This window comes from Gallus gallus, chromosome 1, assembly GCF_016699485.2.
Source record: "Gallus gallus isolate bGalGal1 chromosome 1, bGalGal1.mat.broiler.GRCg7b, whole genome shotgun sequence".
In the NCBI taxonomy this organism is placed as follows: Eukaryota; Metazoa; Chordata; class Aves; order Galliformes; family Phasianidae; genus Gallus; species Gallus gallus.
Window position 1 is genome coordinate 84,983,992 of NC_052532.1, and position 20,856 is coordinate 85,004,847.

The 20,856-nt window shown below is 39.7% G+C and overlaps 2 protein-coding genes across 9 annotated transcripts in view; one reads left to right on the forward strand and one right to left on the reverse strand.

Annotated features, from left to right (window-relative positions):
* The window catches only part of CMSS1 (cms1 ribosomal small subunit homolog (yeast)), a 226,694-nt gene that overhangs the window by 132,519 nt on the left and 73,319 nt on the right, over positions 1 to 20,856 (reverse strand). The window lies entirely within an intron of this gene.
* FILIP1L (filamin A interacting protein 1 like) overlaps positions 1 to 20,856 on the forward strand; it is a 197,196-nt gene that overhangs the window by 104,715 nt on the left and 71,625 nt on the right. For 6 of the 7 annotated variants that reach the window (XM_040649444.2, XM_040649446.2, XM_025143870.3 and 3 more), the window contains 2 exons: positions 11,972 to 12,258; positions 15,348 to 15,521. In XM_040649444.2, coding sequence (XP_040505378.1) covers positions 11,972 to 12,258; positions 15,348 to 15,521 — 461 coding nt within the window. Of the gene's footprint in view, positions 1 to 3,144; positions 3,503 to 11,971; positions 12,259 to 15,347; positions 15,522 to 20,856 lie in introns of all 7 variants that reach the window. The other variant, XM_046905510.1, reaches the window with a different exon arrangement.

Consider the following 20,856-nt stretch of genomic DNA (forward strand, 5'->3'; position numbering starts at 1 on the left):
CTCTGACAGATCACCCCACAGATGGTACATGCTGCTCAGGCAGTGCGTCCTTCCAAAATCTTCCTGTGATTGTTGCAATGCTGAATGCCATCAGCAGAAAGGCTTGTTCTGCAGCTTCTTACCTTGCCTGCATCCCATTCCATCCCATCACCATCATGGTGGAAAGGCTGGTGATCTCCCTCTGGTGCCAACAGCCAGAGAAATGACCTCCAGCTAATCAGATGGTGCTGGGGTGTATCGAGGCTTTGCTTGGTCTATGAAGACTGGGATATCAGGACTCTGTTTTTGTGGTAGATTTGATTACCATACTTTCAAACACATAAGCAGGTATTCAGAGCGGCCTTTACAGGGGTATGGAGGAGAAGGCACCTAGGCTGCAGACCGCGCTTAGGCCTTCTGCAAACTTCACAACCTTTTAAAATACCCACACATCCCTTCATGCCTGGAAAATCCCTTTCCTCAGCTCCCACTGAAAACTGGCCCAGAAGCTGGCCAGAGTCGTATTTGATTTGAACAAGTGGAAAAACAAAGAAAGGAACAAAGGACAGCGTGTGCTCTGTGCCACCTCTCCAGCCTGCCCTGCTCTGGCCCTGCTCCAGAGGGCTCACGGTATAATCAAACCCAGGAGAAGTCCCAGCTGTGGACAGAAATCAGCAACATTCTCCTTTTGAGCTTGAAGTTCGTGCAGTGGAACTGTGGTGTCCTTATGGAGCAACCAGAGGAATATACATATTTTCTCCATCTGCTCCACGCCAAAGCACAGATTATGGCCTCAAGACAAAATTTCAAGCAAGGAGGGGAAAAAAAAGGTAGTTAGAGACACACAGGAGGTCCATCTACCTCACTTACTGAACTTCATTCCAATTCCTTTTTTCTATGAGGAGGTAATTTAACTTTATAACTTTTAAGAAACTTCCTATTAGAAAGCTGTGGTTTCCAGTGCATTTTTATTGCATTTTCCAAGGTTGCGTCATCAGAGTGGAGCATATTCCTATGGGAGCTCAATGTCCCAAACTGTAAGCCATTACAATAAATAATAATGAATGTCATGGCTAGTAAAATCTGTAATCTGAACACATACAAAGATTAATTTCACTCCGTTCACTTACTTTTCAAACTCTGTGCTTTTCACTTTTTCCTGGCAAATGCACATAGCCACAGTCACCAATTAATAAGAACAATATAAAAAATATATAAGCCATCACTCAAAGTCATAACTTTACTTTGGCTTACTTCAGGCAATATCAAACTCAATGAAATATTCTTCGAAAACTTAAAATCAACTACAAAGCTGACTTGAGAATCTACCTGGCAGCTCACGTTTCCTTTGCTTTCAGTTGTGTGCAGATTATTAAGAGAATCCTGCAGCCACAAAATGGGCAGATGGGACCACAATAGACAAGAACAAAAACAACAACAACAAACAGTAAAAGTCAACAAAAAAACAAAAGAAAAAGCCTCCAAAACAACTAAAAACGCAAGTCCAAATTCTAGTTATAAAAAGATACTTGATCCAAAAGATCAACACAACAGCGACTTCACCTCTCACTAAATCCTAGCAACAAAAGCATTCTCAAAACTTTTCAGGAGACTCCTGAATCCTGGAGTGCTCGTGAAAGTCACAGTGTGCCATCAGTCCTCACAAGCTTGGTGACAGCACAAGACAGTAGCAGTGGGACAGGGCAGCAGAGATACGGGGCATGGTTGGTAGTGCTCCTAGCCCTAAGGCAAAGAGAGACTGGAGCTATTCACCAGTATCCCTTCCTCCCACAGAACTCCATAACCTAAAACTTCTCTTCCAGAAGAAAAGTTGTCTGCTTTTCAAGTGAACAATTACAGAGAGACAACTGGAAGTCTGAGAGAAATGTCATTTCCATTAAAGTCCTGGGAAAGAACCGTTTAGGATATTTACCTAATTCATCTTAATTTTTCATTTGGATATTAAAGTTGGAGAATGTGGGCGTGGGGACTGGGGTGAACAATCTTCCACTGCTATTAGTTAGCATGCTGCTGCAGTTTTGCAGCTGCAGCTGGAAAGGAAAATGACAAAGCAAAATGACAGAGCAAATTCTTTGCACAACTGAACCTTGTCTTAGTAAAAAAAAAAAAAAAAAAAGCCTGCTGTCATATACTCATGTGTTGTTATTAATGAGAAAAAAAGCAAAAAAATTGAATCACACTGTTTTTGTATTACAGAATATGAAGACAAACTCAGTATTTCCCCAACGATAACAGTGCAAAATACCAGATCTCAGAACATTAAAAAAACAGTTTTAAGATATAGAATGAAAACCCAACATGCAGATAAAAAAAATAACCTATGATCCAGGAAAAATGGAGTGTTTTCACTTCTCAGATAAACAAATGAAAGATTCCTCTCTGATTTCTAGATAGCAGCAGAATGTAGTCATTGACACTGAATACGTGAAGATCAGTTAAAAATAAACAAGTGAAAACAAACACACATTACCCAAAACGACAATCTGGAAATCCTAGGTTTAGATACAAACCTGAGATTCTACCTAGTATTGTTCATAGATGCTTGGTGTCAACGTGACAAAAACAGTAATCTCTCTATTTAGAAAAGCAAAATACTGTTCTAAACAGCCTCTCTAAGTATTTTCCACTACCAGACAGCACACAAAGCACTGCTCTGATGTAGAGAAGGTGCAGTTTATGAAGTCAAACAGGTATTACAAAAAAAGTAAGAAAAAAAGAAAAGTAGTTTGGGAAGAACAAAAGTTAAATAGTTGTCCTGAAAGATGTGTAAGGGTGGGAAATTCCAGATAAGCAAGAAGTTCACAAACTTTCGAAGTCTGGCTAATATGTATTCTGTATCACTTAGATGCCGAAGTAGACGATGAAAAATTAGGGCACGCGAAAGCAAATACAAACAAAACCCAAAAATAACCAAATAGACCATTTCTTTGAAGCCTCGAAAGCCACATCTGGACATTTCACATAATCTCAATAGTCACAAAAGCAGATAAAATTATGTATTAAAAATGTCAATCAATTAGCACTTATACTGAACTAGTGAACATGTTGTGTCAAAGACAACTGTTTGAACTCGATCATCACACACAATACAGTGGCAAAAACAACAGAGTTTGGTTTATTAAAAGTTTTTTTATTCATATCTAGGTAAAGTCAGAGGGCATCTGTAGATTCCTCCGCCTCCTCCTTCTCCAAACAATCCTTCTGCTCTCAGAGTACGTTGCAAATGATCGAGTCCATGGAATAATGAAACTGATTGTCTCAGTCAGCTCTCCACAGACATGAGTTCACAAGAGAGGCAGCCTTGCAGCTTCCTCAGACATTCGTAAAGACTTTTGATCTTTCTTTGAAGGAACTTTTCTCAGGATATTTAAAAGCCTGTGGTTTATTTTCATGTGTGGAGAAAAGCAATGCTGAGAGAACCCTCCCACACAAAAACCGTCTCAACAAAGCTATGCTTGTCAGAAACACCCTTGAAGAAAATTAACATATACTGACTTTGAAGGTATGGTCCTGGTAGTCCTCACTGTGGTCTCTATAGCCCACTGTATGGGTTCCATGCAAATATCCAGCAGAACAAAAATGAGTAAAATGGAACTGGAGATGGCTTCTCTTTTTTGCCCAGAGAGGCTGTGGATGCTCCATCCCCGGAGGTGTTCAAGACCAGGTAGAATGAGGCCCTGGGCAAACTGATCTAGTACCAGGTCTGGAGGTTGATGGCCCTTCCTGTGGCAGGGGAGTTGGAACTTGATGATCTTCGTGATCCCTTCCAACCCTAGCCATTCTATGATTCTATGATGATTCTACGGCCAAAAGGCTTAAGAAGTTTGGGTTTCGGATACCCAGACTGTGGGGTAACAACATAACTAACACCAGACAATATGCAATTGATAATTCTTGCTTATCTTGCTTTCACTAGATAAACCTTGAAAACAAAGTACTTCAATTCATTTACTGTTCTTTTGTTTAGGAAGATCATTCGTGTTTCCCTCAAGCAACAAGCAGAGAATTACACAGACATGCACTAAGTACACAAATTCTAAAACACTGTGTGCATACACAAACACACACACACACACACACACACACACATTGAAATAAAAGAAATGCCCTTAGTTTTTCCCTCTTCTGTTGCACACAGCTATTATAGCTGATAATACCATAACACTGTATTTCTTCAATTAGATAGCATTTGGAGAGTTGTGATTATATGCTGTTTTTGAAACGAAATCACACCATGTTACCAGCATGTTTGGGGGCTCAGAAGAACATGGTTTGTCACAAGCCCTTCTCTGCCAGGGTCATGGTCCAATCAGAATGGAAGGACACCATATTATAGAAGATAGACTGGCCACTGAAGTCATGTTGGTACACACACATACACTTGTGTAGGAAAAGTTCATTGCTGAAGACAGAGATGCAAAAGATGCACTGGAAGAGATTTGTCATGCTAATAAAAATATTTTAAGAAAACCACTGAATTGACAATATTCTAATTCTGTCTAGATTAAAACAGAACATAATGACTGTCCAACTTGGAGGAAAATGACAGGTTTTCGGGAGAGGGAACTCTATAAAAAGCGGATATATATATATAAAATTTGATGATACAAAACTAACCTTGAAATATTCATAAAATTATCACAAAATGATGGCACTTTGGCTGTATCACGTCTGCAGAAGGCATCAAAGGAACTGTGGCAATAACCTACATTGTCAGGGCACTGGGAATAGCTGCTTTTGCAGGCTTCTTGTTTACTACAAGTACCTGCCAGCTGTGAGACGAGCAAATACATTGAGCATTTAGAGAGTCTTGTCACTGTGAAATTTCCCCTGGATCTTAAACTCTATCAAAACTGTCACAGATTTGTACACCTTAATTCCACTGCGGAGACATTACCTTAAAGTACATTTGTACAATGTTTGGTAGAAAGAGATAGTAATTTTGACCAGGACTTCTATGGGATTTCATTTTTTAAGTCTCTAGCAGGAACAGGGAACAGGAAAACTTAAAAGAATAAACCATAGGTACAGTTCCTCTATGGCAGTGGGGCTAAGCACTTGGTCTATCTGAGAGTTCCCTTCTCAACCACTGCCAATTCCAGTCAAGCCAGAGGGACAGGACAAGAGAGCTCAAAGACAAAGACACTTCCCCAAGTTCAGGAAGACTGGAGCCTGAAGAAAGAGACAAGAAACTGCCATATTGAGCAAAAACTGAAACGTTGGGTTCAGCCCCAGCCACAGTAGCTGCTGCCTTAGCCTTAGTGCACTCCTGGGAGCTGTGTGGAGAGCTGAGGGTTTGTGAATGGCAGAGGAGAGTGCTGAGGATGCAGTAGGAACATGGGGCTGTTATGGTGGTTGCAGAGAAGATGAGAGGAGCTGAGAGAAAGGCAAAGAAGAGGGAGAGTGGGTCTAATATCACTTAGGGTATGTAGACAACCAGAGACAGGTCAGTAGAAAACCTGGCTCCACTAATACTTCTCTTACTTCGTTCTCTTTGTTCTCTTTTCTTTTTAATATATTTCATTATATGCACTACAGAACATAAAATAAATTGGAGCTGAATTTTCTTGCTATGTAAATACCTACAGTTCAGCTAATCTCAGGATATGCAGGAAAAAAAAAGGTGAATTTAGGTATATAATATCTGAGATACTTACTTTTTCTTTCCGTGTAGCACTATTACTCACTTCGGATAATGCTGCAACTACAGAATAATTATGCACTGAAGCCAAAATTGCAGCAGCTGAATATTACGTATTAAACCACAATCACTGTATTAAATAATGTTAACTGGTTTTTATGTTCATAAAACATAAGAAAATTATATGTTTGGAACGCAAATTCATTTAGTTGAAACTGCTGAATTTTACTTCAGTGTAATTTACTAACAAAACTCTGTCATACAGACAACTGCAAGGTTAACTTTTTTACTGACAAACACATAATACAGCACTGTAGTTTCACATATCGAGCACTTTGAATTGAAGTTATAGTAACATTTTTTTCATATGCACCCCAAATCTCCCTGCACTAATTCTCATAAGGTTACATTTTTAATGTCTAATTAAGAGACAAATGTTGAACATTTTACTTCACAAAGAAAAAATACTGAAACCCAAGCAAACAGAGAAAAAGTCCCGTGTTAACCATTCAGGAGTACTTCAGTGTAATTGCATAAAATTCCGCACAACTCTCAAATCCCAGAAGTAGAAAACTGAAGAAAATCTAGCTATTTTACTTTTATTATTGATTCCTCCTCAAACTTTGGAACCCATGAAAATGTGGAATTATACCAGCGCTGTCTCACTGCAACAGCACATTCGAGGTCCACACAACTCCACAGTCATCCTTCCACTAAAACTAAAACCTGATCTGCACGTTGTGCCCTTGTGGCATGTGTAGTCCCTCACTGAGAAGATACATCACCTTCAACAAATCCACTGCGTCTAACCCATTTCTACAAAAATTGTCTATATATAAAGTGATACATATACTGCAGTTTTCCAAGACTACCATCAACTTTGCAATATGTTGGACATCAAACTAGGAGAACTGCTTTCACAAAGAGCCTGTGGAAGACAGAGATTAAGGGTTTAGCAAGAGGAGAATGTGATGGGAGTGCCTTTGCCCATTAGCTACACTGGGAGCACGTGCCAGGCTACAACCTATGACAAATGGAGTTCAGCCCATGGCAGAAAACATTCTTAAAGCACTGTTCTCCGAACTGGAACCCGTGTGGAATCCAAGTCTTTGTGGTTTCAAAGCAACCACTCCATTTTGTCAAAGAAGTTTTACACAATACAACAGGGAGTCCAACCACTGCATATGTGCAAAATGCCGCATCACTGGAATGGGAATGAGACAAGAGATGGTGGAAGTTGTACAGTACCTTTGCCATCAACAAAGTAACCAACAGGACAATTCTCTAACATTCTCCAAATGGCATCTTACCTCCTCAGAGCAGGCTTCCTAACTCCAGGGGATGAGAAACCTGTCATGGTCAAGACAGCATAAGCCATGATGAACAGAAAAATGACATCCAGCTTTCACCCATGCACTTTTCCTGTCTGGGAGTGTTTACATCCTGTTGAATCCAGATTTTCTTCCCATCTGAGTAATTCCTCTTCGGAACAATGACAGCACTGTTCCTTCAGGACTCCTGAGGGCTTCAAAGACCAAGATTTGAAAAGATTCCATGAGAGGAAAACAGACTTCTAATCTATTCTGTCTTCCTCCCACTTGACTCCCTGTGACTCTGCATGTCAGCAGATGGATCAGGCAAAGCAGGTAAGCACTCCTTCATCAGTTTTCCCAGAAAAGCAGTTTAATCTTGCAATTTCGATGCCAAGATGGAAATGTGTATTTATTCCAGAGTCCTTGGGTGAAGAACCCATTACAGGAAAGAAGGCTCTTCTCATTTATTGCCCAGAACATGCACCAAAACAGCACAAGACTCTACTGTGAATAAGAGCACAGTCCCAATGAGATAATCAGCCTTGCTACAACAGAACAAGCTTCTGGATAGATGCCACTGCAAATGGTTTTCAAGGAAAATGCTAAAACAGTCTGCCCAAAAGGAAGGGCTGTATCTTTGGAAGTAGTGCCAAACTACCACAAAGCTCTGCATTCTCCACTTGAAAGTCGCAATAACTAAGAAACACATTCTGTCAGAAAGCATCAGTTTCAGAAAAGACTCAGTGATGCCATGAGACTGCCAGATCCTGAGATTCCAATTAATGAGATGATGTTTTCATTTCTTCTTGTTGCTCAGCATGGTTCAATAGCTTGCCCACAGGCCACACCAGAACTACAGAAAGAGAACAAGACAAACCTACTGCTTTCTCTGGCAGAACACAGGATGTGGCCACTTGCCAAAAGCCCCTTCCTCTGCATGCACAATACCTGGCACATGGCCACACAAGAAGGCAAGAATGGGGACAGCAGACTAATTTGTCCTTAGACAGTTACATGGCGCACCAAGCTGAACATGATGCTTCACAGCAGCTTTTCTACATGGGGATGCAAGAAATGTCCTGTAACAAATAAGGTGAGTGCTTAAAAGCACATTCACAGTGATGGAAAGAGGGTTCCATACCTCTTTCTGAAAGAGAAGATGTGCTTTTGTGCTCTCCCATAACACTGACATACTGAGCAATAATATCTCTTCATTCCAAAGGTCAGCCTGTTGGTAGAGGCCCTATATATTTCAGCAAATCAAAAGCGTTATTGTATCACTTTAAGAGATGTTAAGAAACAGAAAGACATGATTCCTTGCTTAGTCATGGGTTTCTGGAAGAAAAAGAAATTTCTCAACTATTCAGGATCCTTACCCTGGGATTAAGAGAAGATTTGGTCCTGTGAGGGATTTTCTTAGCTCATAAGTCAATCACTACCTAAAGAGAAAATAGTAAGGGGAAAAGTAGATGGAAAAATAATGGATGCCTTTTAAAACCCTTCGGTGTCTGTGGTGAAGTCATCTCTGAAGGATATTTCAGTTTTTCCCACAAAAGTGCAAGGATTTCTGAACCACCTGCTTGTTCGCTGCTGCCAAAGAGACAAACGCAGTTTCATCTCCTTCAGAATATGATTGAGAGGGTGGAGACCAAGTTAACATCATAGAAACATTTGGTCATTTAATCATCTGGCTCTTCAGGAAAGTATATTTTGATCCCTCAGATTACTTGCTCATCGCTAAGAGAAAATGTTTCCTTTATATGCAGGAAGACAGCATAGACGTTCAGAGATGAGCAAGCTCTTTAGAAATGAGAATGAGAAACGAACTATAAAAAGAACAAAAACATGAATGCTAAGAATAGATTCAAATTTTGCTGAGAATGTTGCTTGCAATAATTTGGCTTACCAGACTGTTTCAACGTAAGCCACTTTTGCTCCACTTTGAAACTGGGACCAGTCTACCAAACTGCACTGAATCAGCCAAGCCTGGAAATCATCACCTTGTGACATCAAGCAAGATACTGCTGCAAACTCTTCAGTAAAACAGACAACCTGTATCAGGACTCAAAACAGTACTGCAGAATATTGAGCTCAGCACACTTACAGGCAATAAAGTTCAAAAAACGCAGCTAAAAGTCGGTTTGTTAGAGCATCCTGTGGCATAGAGAGTACAAACACACAGTTCTCAGGTCCAGTCCAGGGATTCATCTGATTTAAATACCCAGCACATGATTGTTTGTGATGTCAGGAGGTGTGACTTTGTGACCAGGATGGTCTCTTTCAATCTTCATTTATTTTGATGCAACCAGATCACATTCTAATCATACGAGAATGCTGATATGTATCTTTGTTTATTCTGTTCCTGTTGCTACAGTCCCTGGTGTATATTATTTGATCCAGATCATAGGTGAGGGCTCAATCAAATCTCATTTACTTTCTTCCTTCTTAGAAGCTGTTGACTTTTTTCTCTAGGTATTCTATATTGCTATCCTTTTTGGTGGTACAAAGAAACTGCTCTCATGTTAATTTTTATACCGGAGTTTGCCACAAAATGCAACATTTCACACTCAAGGAGAAACCACAGAGACTCTGAACTACAACCACTACTACAAAAAAAGAACACTTCCTTAACCCTTTTTTGCAAGCTAACTTCCATGTATGCAAACCCCATCAATATCTGATTTGTAATGAAAACTGACTGACATGCAGATATGCAAAAGGAAAATTTTATACTCATTAAGCTGATCTTGAGGGCTCAAGAGGGATGAAATACCTTTCTTGGGTGCCATGAGACAACTTATACCCCAAGATCCTATTAACATTTTCACCTTCCAAACAAATAAAGAGTTTTCATTACCATGGAAAGAGTTGCTCAAAGAAGATAACCCAATCTACCAAAATGCACAGCTAGAAAATTTCAAATGACACTGCTTCCACTCTCAGTGTTCCATTAGGGCCATTCCAGGGATTAATAACCTTACAGAAAACCAGCATTCTATGGCTTACAAGTGATCATTTCTCTACCTTGGTGCGAGGGCAGCAGTAATCTGCCCGAACTGCCAGGAGCACTTTGTTAGTCCCTTAGACAGTGCTACATGTATGGAGGCTCACAATGTAAAGGTGCACTAGCATCAGACAACATGCAGACAGCTTCAAGTACAATAGCTTCTAATTCAGAACTGAAAAAGAATGGGTATTTGCTATCTCCTTAAAGTCAAATATAAATTCAAATTATTGAGCATCCATTGAGCAAACAAGAAATATTCCACCCTCCTCCAAATCTGTCATATCTGTATCCTTTGAACATATCATTAGTACTGTCATTATTATGTAAGGACACAGCACTAGAGACAATAAGAATGCCAGTCAATGTACAGGTAATAAGAAAGCCTAAATAAATCAATAAATAAGGAGCATAGCAATAAGGCAGCCTACTAATACCAGACTGTTTATGTCTCTTTTGTCAGGTATATTCAAATAATAATAACAAAGTGCTTAAAGCATACATTTAGTATGCCACTTCACTCTTTAATAATTTGTGTTAACTGCTAAATCTGATAAGCATTTGCATTAGCAGGTTTAATAGTAGGTCCCAGCATTCAGAAATGCCAGAACAAAACGCAAATGAAGGGTAGGTAATGGCTGCTCAACAAGAAAAGAAAAATCCCCTTTGGGATTCTCCAAAGGCACCAACTCTGAAGGAGGGTGACCTAATCAGCAGGCTGGCTGACCTGCTCAGGCACTGAGTGCCCTTTGTCAGTGTAATAAGGACTGATCTACCTGATCAAGGAGCAGGCACAACAGGCCCAAAAGAGTCACCACAAGCCATCCTCAGCTGTGAAAACTGTGAGTGGCATGTGGCTTTGAAGCCAAGAGAATGTATATAACGTAAGAAAATAACAGGGGGCAGACATCCATCTTATCAGGATTGCTGAGATTTGCACCCTTTCAAGTTCAGGATTCTGTTTCCAGTGCAGCCAACCAAAGTAATGAGCAATAGGCTTTCACCAATGCAACTTCCAGCAACTGGCTTCACACCTTAGTGTGAAAAAATGTGCTTTATCTGTATTTGGAATGTGCATAATTTCCCCCTTCCAATCGCACAATTGGGCTTTTTTCTGCTAAACTGCATCCATGACCACACCACAGCTTTTCTGTAGAGGTGGATTATAATCAATTCATACCTTAATTTTAGCAGTGATAAGCAAAACAGAGTTCCTGAAGTTAATCAATATTTATACATCATTAGTAATTTCTATGCACAGGCATTACAGTGTATTTGTGTGACAGTGGCACTTCAAAAGGGACAAGCTAGGCTAAGCTTCCCTTGGTGGTGACATGCTAACACCTGTATGATGGCCCCAGAGTGTAGCACCAAAGAAGCAGTAAGACTTCATGCTGCATGGTTAACACGGAGGCACTGTGATCACTGGGGAATGAGGGGTATGGTGAGGCTCATGCCTAGCAGTCTGGATAACTAACCTCTATGCTTTGTGAACCAGGAGGAACACAACTGCATAACTTGTAGTAGTGGAAGACTGCTTTTGTGTTCTCCCTTGGAAAGAGAATGAAAAACAAAACACAGCTATCCAGTAAGGGAAATACAAACAGGAAGATCTTCCTAATGAAAACCTTCTAAAGCTTAGTTTGCCCTATCACAGAAGGACCCACCTGAAAGGCAGACAGCACGCGCTGTCCCTCAGATGGGAAATCAGGTCTGCAGTGATGCGTGCAGTATCACTACTAAGGGCGCTGCCTTTGCAAGTGTTAGTGATGAGATCCTTCCAGATGTACGGGACTAGGTAAGTCTCCCTTCACTGCCACTCGACACCCAGTAAGGATGACAGTTCAGTCCTGTTGGTTCATGCGAGGCTGTCAGTTCCTTTCAACAGACAAGGAGCTTTGCATGGGAGGGGTAACTACCAGTCCGGAGGGAAGGACACCACCATAAATTAGGGTAAAAGTTTTAGATTCTCTGTCAGTTAAAACTTTTATTTTATTCCCCACTTTCCTTCAGCTTCAGAGACAGAAACCATGCGTTCCAGAAGTAACAGTGCAGAAAGCCCAACCAGACCAAAGCCGTGCCAACAAAGGCCAAAAGGCCACCAGAAAGAAGAGACAGGTTACAGTGGGAAAGGGAACGTGCAAAGAAGGCCAAAGGAGAAGGACGATGTGCCCCAAGCCAGCACCATCATAAGAAGCCCTAAGGCTGAGAAAAAACAAAGAAGTTCTTTCAAGAAAAGAGAGGACCTCTCTCGTGATGATCTGCTATTTCTTCTTAGCGTCCTTGAGGGTGAATTACAGGTGACTTACTGTCTTATTTTGTATTCCAAGTTAAAAAAAGTCTTTTTCTCCTCTGCACTTTACCGCAAATACATGTAGCTTTCCTATTAAGGAAACATCCTATCTAGGTTGCTGGAGTAGGACTAACATAAACTACAAAGCACGTAAAACTACAGATTACCCAGATACTCAGAATAGTTATCTGCATGAAAAGGTGTTATTCTCCTAAATGCAAATAAAATTTATTCACAGCGTGTTTGTATAACACTAAAACACTCATGTATACATCGTGTAATTCACCACTGTATACAATCATGTAATTGTATTACACTGTAATACAACTGTATTACAATCATGTAATAATCACTGTATACAATCAATACACCACTGTATACAATCGTGTAATTCTCAAAGCAGAGAACATAAAAAACTTTCCTATTATGCTGCCCTGTTGTAAGTATTTTGATTAAAGTACAAAGTGCTTGTACTATAAAAACTATATGGAGGAAATTATAGAGGCCTTGAAGATATGTTACGTAATGACTTACTATCTTCCTTCTCCTATGAAGTCTATGAGCATGAAGTCCTATGAGCGTTATTACAAAACAATCAGCACATGCCGACTCACCAGAAGTAACTCACTCAACAGCTTCCCAACAACTTTTGTTAGCGAATCAAAGTACCTCTTTTATTTCCCACAATAGGCAGAACATGCAGTTAACCTGCAGCATACCGGATTTTGAAGAAAGTTAATTTTTCAATCTAGAAAAAGTCAGCTGCCAAGCAGCCAGTGATGCCAGGAGGCCAAACATAATTTCACGAACTGGGAACCAGATTTCCAGTGAGAAAAGAGGAGATACTTCTACAATGGACAATTGCAAAGAAAAAGTGACCCCTGCTTTAAACAGCTTACAAGTAGAGAGACAAGCAAGCATCCAAAGTAGCATCGATGGCTGTAGCACATTGTTTCAGAGTTTACTGCCTAGATAGCACCTTGGTAGTTTCCTCCTTAACGTATGCATGTATATTTACATAATACATGCTAATAGAAATGTTTAATGGAACACACATGCTATGTGAGTGCTTTTTGGCAGATACACCAGACTCTGGGGGTGCTCACTTGCCCTGCCTAAATTTAGATTCAAATTCAGCTGTCATACAGTCCTCCAAAGGAGTCCTCTTTTTCCACAAGAGAAATACATACACATCCATCCACGTACATTTATTTATTTATATTACCCACGTTCAGTTCGGCTCGCAAGATTTAAAACTGGAACAAAATGAAATGAGAAACTGGAAAACAATGAGCCTGATAGGAAAATTTCAAATTGTGTCCGACATCCTAAAGAAAGCATTACAAATGAAAAAAAAAAAAAAAGAGGAAAGTCATTTTTTATTCCTGATTTTTCACCTCCAGTAATGCCAAGTCAAATCTCTAAAGATCAGCTGACAATCCAGACATAATTAAGTTTCACAGTTAAGTGCCATAACCCTCTCATTCCGGACCATTTAAGGTGCACAGAGATTGCTCTTTTAGCTTTTTTTTCTGCCGTGACACAGATTAGAAATGGATTTTTTCCTCTTTTTCTTTTAAGCACAGTCACAAATAGAGAAATAGGAGCGTTCCTTCCAGCAGCAGTCAGAGCAAAATTGTTCCTGATCCTAACACACCTCTCTTTCCAATCCCCTCCCTTCTAGGATGAGCATGTCCTTGGTTTTGTTTTTAACTGAGGTGTTGCAAGCGACGTTTGAGACAGTGATGTGGTTGTGTCATTGTCACGGAGTTCGGGGTCAGGGGGACAATGTCTTTCCATTGGGCACAGCCCGGGGCAGGCGGTCATCTTGAGCCAGCTTGTCCTCCAGAGGAAACATTCAGATAAGCAGATATCGCCATGAATCAACACAATCTCTGGAAGTGAGACTTCCAGACAATTAGTACAATATTTACAGGAGGTATTCTGTCTCCTCCAACCTCTTATCTCTCAGTTAGTAACTTCAGAACAAAGAAGTGTATTTGTTGTTAAAGAGCAGAGTATCTACAGACCATTTCAAATACTGCAGGCATACAGTCCAGCATGGACTTAGAGCAATGCAGTGAAACAGGAAGAAGTTACATGCATCTGCCAGCTTCTAAAACCAGTTCTGAAATGCATACATGGAAGAACATATTGGGAACGCACCTGCATATTGAATCTGTTCTTTGGGAACAGAATGCCATCAGATATTTTGTCAGATTAAGAAAAAAATGCAGTGACATTAAAAAAGTGAAAGTACACTGCACGTTTTTAGGTTACACATTTTAAAATGACATGATTTTGGGGCACCAGATAACACAACTTAATGTTAATCCTCACCTTTTAAAATGCTTTTTTCTTTAGCATGCATTTGCAAATTGAGAATGCCATTAAAGTAATTACTTCCAAGAAATGATGCTGCAAGTGTGTGCACATCTGCATATCTCTAAGTACAGAAGGCACCGTCTCATACATGTATGCATGCATACATACATATCCATGCACTAAGGCCCCAACTGCCAGCTTTGCAGGCAATCAATCTCGTTTTAAAGAGCTGCCATTATTGCATGGTTTTGGAATGCGTTTTGTGAAAGGTCACATCCCCTGCACCATATACTTCCCCACACTCAGCACTCAAACACGCTCAGTGCAATGACAAAAGCAGACTACTCCAGGCTGGCTTTAACTACAAAAGCCACCACCATACCCAAACCATCCACACACGTCTGGATTCCAGAACCATGCTAATAACTCACTAAAAATAAAAAATTAAAGACAGCTTCTAATGCCATAAGTCGCATTTTTTTCCAGTAGAAGCTGCTCCTGACACGGCATTTCAACCTCACTGCTAATGAAATAATTAAGCACCAGTGAAGATTCTGAAAATCCTGTTCTTTGTTCACAACTCACAAAATAAAAACATCAGCGCTTCCCTCATGCTTTAACTGTCTTCATGTTACTATCTTGGGGCATTATATAGATGTAGCTTTCTTCAAAAAGTTCTTCTGTATCCTTAAAACCAAAGGTAGAAAGCATCCAACTCACCTGTAAATACACAAATGCTGTTTTAACAAAAACAACTTTGTCTTTCTGCAGGCTCAAGATGAAGTTATAGGAATACTTAAGGCTGAAAAAATTGACTTGGCTTTGCTTGAAGCACAATATGGCTTTGTTACTCCCAAGAAGGTGTTGGAAGCCCTCCAGCGAGACGCTATCCAAACAAAGGCTGAGCAATGGCAAGAAGACATCTATGAAAAGCCTATGGGAGAGGTAGGAATTGTACTACTGACATCTAACCATAGATCTCACAGAAATCAACAGTAAAGATCTCACTGACTTCAGAGAAAGTAAGCAAATGTGCTCTAGGTCTAAAATCTAACATAGAAATGGGTCCAGTGATAAAAGCAGGTAGTTAGTGATCCTCACTTACACAACCATGGAGAGACTGTTTATGACTGCCTCCAACTCTGATAATCAGCCTTTTGTGTTTAACACTTCTGCGTTTTTTCTCTCATTATCCTAATTCAGAGCTCCTACAGTCTGATACCTCTCCATTAGCCTCAATGAGGTCATGCCACAGCAGTCATGTCATGGCCATCTACCCCTATAATTCTATGAGAATCATGGGTATATGTGATTGATCTGAATAATGAAATGTCATTACAAACTTAATCCAAGCAGAAATCTAATATTTTCACACTTCATATAAGTAACATTATCTTAATTACTCTGTAGCAGAAGTCATACTTTCTGAACAAGTGACATGGATTTCATTTCTGTCCTGAAATGCAAGTCACTGTACATTAAAAGTCCTTCATATCAGTAATGTTTTTTGTTTTCCAAAAAAGAATTCCCAATGTCTCCGGTTGAGTCAGATCAACACTTCTTTAATGTTCTGCTCATTATAGTTATCTTAAAAAAGAAAATTAAAAATTATGAACAAAATTCTTCTGCTGAGCATTTTCCAAACTTACTGAAGAGAGTCATACCTAAGAATACAGAGCTCATTTCAGAGAAGATTGTCAGGCAAAAGGTCAGCACTCATTTCAGAGGCTCAGAGGTTAAAATCTCTGACTATAATCTGAAACAGATAAAGTTCAACTCCGGAGGTTAATTTATTTTAGACCGCTGTGGCATTATGTCACAGAAACTTTGAGCACAAATGGAAATGATTTGAAGAGAAGTCCAAAAGAGTTTGAAAACATAAGTTCAGTCTGTTACTTTACATAAGTTTATACACGATTTTTCCCTCTTACACTTAATGGCAGAGAAAGGATTTCTAACACCACTTGATTTGGCAATTCCAAGAGGCAAAGGTAAACATCCTATGAGCAACTGAAAGGGCAGAAAGACCACTAGTATTTTGTATGTCTTCATAAACCAAAGAATGCCATAACTGCCAGGTATTTCACATCTTCATACCCCCAAAGTAATTAAGTCCAAGATCTGTTTTGGTTTTGCTTGCATTTTTTTCAGATATTAAAAAAAAGGGGAGGAGAGGGGGGAGGAAGAAGGAAAACCTGGCACAAAGGTTGGGAAATAACCATTAAATCTTCCCCATGCCACCATGGCAATGAACCTTTTTCTCTACCCACAAAATCCCTGCTGGTTCAGTCTCTCTAGAGCACATCAATTTAGCTTTGTGGCCTTGAACATGGAGGATCTTCCCAAATCTCAACTGAAAACACAGTGAATTTCAGAGAGCATCTATGAACACAGGCTTCTTAGCATCCTCTCACAACTCATCTCACTTAAACTTCATGAAGTTTCTTGGTGAATTTGGTTAAGAATAAAGCACTAAAATTTGGTGAGTGGGTAGCCTTAGTCACTAGGAACAGGATTCACAGGTGAAGTCTAGCAAAACAGAAAATGGCAGTAATACTAGCAAAACAGAAAATGGCAGTAATACATTTCCTTTGCAAAAATGATGAGAATTGTGATACATCAAAATCGTATCTTCCTTGGCTGTTATATATATATATTTAACTATTTTATTTTTACGCAGAGTGTTTTTCAGGTAAATTTGCTCTGCAGTTATTCCTTTCTGCAACCTAACAAATGCTGGATAAGGTTTCTCATTACTCACAGTTCAAGATACAATAAGTTGCTTAATGTTTAAAGGAGCTTAAGGAAAGGAAAATAGACTTTCTTTGGTTTTGCTTCTGTCTAACACATAAAGGTCTGAAAAGTCTTTCCATCTTTGCATGGTTTATAAATTTAGATGATTGAGTCAGATATTCATGAAAAACTCTGGCTTCAGATCAATTGCCACTTCTCTAGAATAGAAAGCAAACAGTATTCAACATTCTAATAAATACTGCAAAAGAACCATTTTCCCAGATTCAAATAAAAACCCCAAATCATCAAAATAATAACATTAAAAACAAAAATCAACTCAGAAAAGGTGATGTCGAGAGAGAAAAGACAAAGAGGAAAATAATGCAGAATGAATGGTGTCTTGTCTCAAGTTCAAACCTTCATGGAATTAGAAAGCCAACTCTGGTTATAACTGTCCCCAGTTTCAAATCAGGCAAAAATAAAAACTCTGGGACTTCACTGGTTGAAACTTGATGAACAAGATCTATTAACACTTTAAGAGCTTGAAAAGCAGTGATGTTAGACAAAAGCCTATATTCTGCATAACTCAGGCATAATTAAAAGTGGAACCCACTTTAAAAATCCCAGCACCAATCAACTTGAGGAATGAAGCACTCCTATCAGCCTTTTAACAAAGTATAACTGACTGTATCCTCACAACTTTCAATGGAAGACAGCTGTAGGAAACCAAAGAGTTACACTCACAGGAAGAGATGCTGATAACATGGCATTCAGGAAAAGCAGATCGGTATATCTGCATGGAATTCTGGTACAGCCAGGGTTGAAAAAGACAAGGGAAGAACTGCTCCTACCATCTCCAGATATCCTCAACTCAGGATTATACATTTACATCCACACAGTGACCATGAGGGTATTATTAGCAGGATTAGTATTTCACTAAATTTTGGATAAATAAATGTAACTAGCTTGGATTGTATTCTGGTTCTGTGCCAAACACAAAGCAGTCTAAAGAGAAAGACAATAAGTTCAGTTCTAACATAATTAATATGAGAGGCACCATCTTAATTTGACTTCAAACACAAGTTGGTGGCAAAACAATTAAATGTGTGTGAATTTTTAACGTGCTAAACCATTCACAGTTACGTAAGTTCATGCCTCCTATTTTCCACTGTATTGTACACTGTGTTCAACTATTAATTCTAGCAAAAAGCCCATATGGTTAGCAAGTACAAAACAACAAATCACTTAATCAAGATTTTATCACTTTAATTTTCCACAGAAGACATTTATACTGCTGCTTATTAGTCTTCTTTGGGGTTTTTAGCCAAGAACTGTATAGGCTGAGTAAACGCCGGGTATACATATAAATGGACATGTTCATATGTGCATATCCAGCATTTGGACAGGGTAACATGAGGAAGAAATGGCTGCTGGAGAACACTCTTTTGAGAGTAGCTCATGTTAACAGGGGCTCGCATGGCTTCTTCCTCCTCTCTGCTGGTATGGGGGAGTCAATACAAGAAAATGCTGGAGGCAAACTTGCTCCCCAAGGCTGAACCCTTTTCTCCTGCAGGGACAGAACAGAGCTTCCAAACAGTATATCTGTGCTCTCTGCTTGGTCCCTTGCAAATACTCTGCAGCAAACAAACCCCACTGCAGGTCCCACATCCTTTATACCCACCTGTGCAGAAGCACAAATATTTCTATTCTTGTTGTTTGCATTGATTAGTTTAAGTAATCCTCATCTCCATCAGTCATTAATCTGCTGGGATACACGAGTCACTTGATTTACGATCAGCTTTTAGCTAGAAATTTCACTTTGTTTTCTTATGATAACAATTTTTGCATCCCCTCACATTCCTACGTGTGCTTTCGAAGCAGTGTTTGTATCACTATAAATGCATCCTTTCATTTTTTTAACTCTATCCATACATGCTTACTGCCAAAATAAGTAAGAGTTTCACATATTTGCTTTCTTCCCCACCTGACCTCACAGTGAGGGCTGAGACCAGCAAATGCGATCATGCAAGGCTGATGCCCAGTTCGTGTCAATTTAAGCAAGACAGGACCATAGACACAAACAGCACCACTACACAACTTTATCAAAAAGCAAAATGCTGGTTGCTTTCAGAGGACAGCATACAGTCACCTTAAGGCATGGTCTTTAGCACCACAAGGATCACGAACTCCGGCAAAGGTGCTTCCTGCATCTGTGCCATAGCTGCTCCAAAAACCCCCTCTGAAATCTTGGACAGGGAAGAAGGCTGATAAAATACAGTTAAATTTTTCTCTCTTTCTGCCAAAGCTACTAGCTCAGCAAAAGATTTTAAATTTTGAAATCCTCATGGACTGAAGAATGGTGGAAGAAGAATGTGGAGAAATTAAAAATAGCCAGATTTTTTCACTCTGACCTTTTAAGGCAATTCAGTTTTCAACCCCTGTAAAATACATGGAAAATACAGCCAAGAGGTTTGGAAGAGGTGACACTTGTTTCCTGAGAAAGCTTGAGTACGCAAGGGTTTTGATAAGAAATGTTTTCCCAAGAGAGATCCTACTTCAGATTCATAATTCCCATTGACCTTGTAGAAGTAAAAGTAAACTAATGCCAGGGAATGGGATGGGGATAGTCTTAACAACCTGCTGTAATAGCACCACAAAGCAGCTGAGAAGTACAGCCACCACTTTCTTTATATTTTTAGGTCACAGATGAAATTAACTCAGGTGCATTGCAACAGAAAAGACATTGATGCCACAAGCAGAAAGAACTGGCCATTTTCAAAGCGATCCATCATTTCTGATGGAGCATTTTGGATTCAAGTCACCATCAAAGTTTTGTCTGTAGACCTTATTTCCTTATTCATATCAGCATCAACAAAAAAAGGTTAACAATGACAGGAAAAGCAAGAGGAATGCTTAGAAAGAAGCTGAAGTAAGCAGAGGGAGAATCAGGAGCCCATGTAAAAGTAGAGGATTTTCTCAGTCATTCCAGAAACTCGTGTTCAGGTATTCTGGTCATTCCTGACATTGCTTCTATCAGCCAAACTGTCAATAAGCACGAAGAGAAGATAATTTATTAGAGTCCTCTGAATTATACTGCCTAAAATAAGCAATGGCTCAAGGAATCTGAAGGCCCAGCGTGCCTTGCGGCATGTGAAATTCCTAGTGGGGGAAATGTCGGAGAACCAGAACCAGTCTTGCTTCCCACACTGCCCATTCGTGAATTCTTTCCTATTAATAGAGTGAGCTGCTGCAAAGCAGCTCAACGATTAGAATAGTCTGTGGTTAGAAGAAGCTGGCTCTGGCTTTGCATTGAAAATTTATCTTCTCCAAAAGAGATTTGAGGATTCTCTTGTTGACCTAACCAGGAAGACAGCCTCCTTCAGAGGAGGATGAATGAGTAGTGAACACAAATGCCCACAAATACAAATTCTCCTCAGGTCTCTAGATGGCTTTCAGTGATACCTCCTCAAGCTTCAGCTAGATCAGTAATGTCTAAGGAGGAAGATCCCTTCTTGTTTCATACACACGCTTGCATAACTTGGTCACA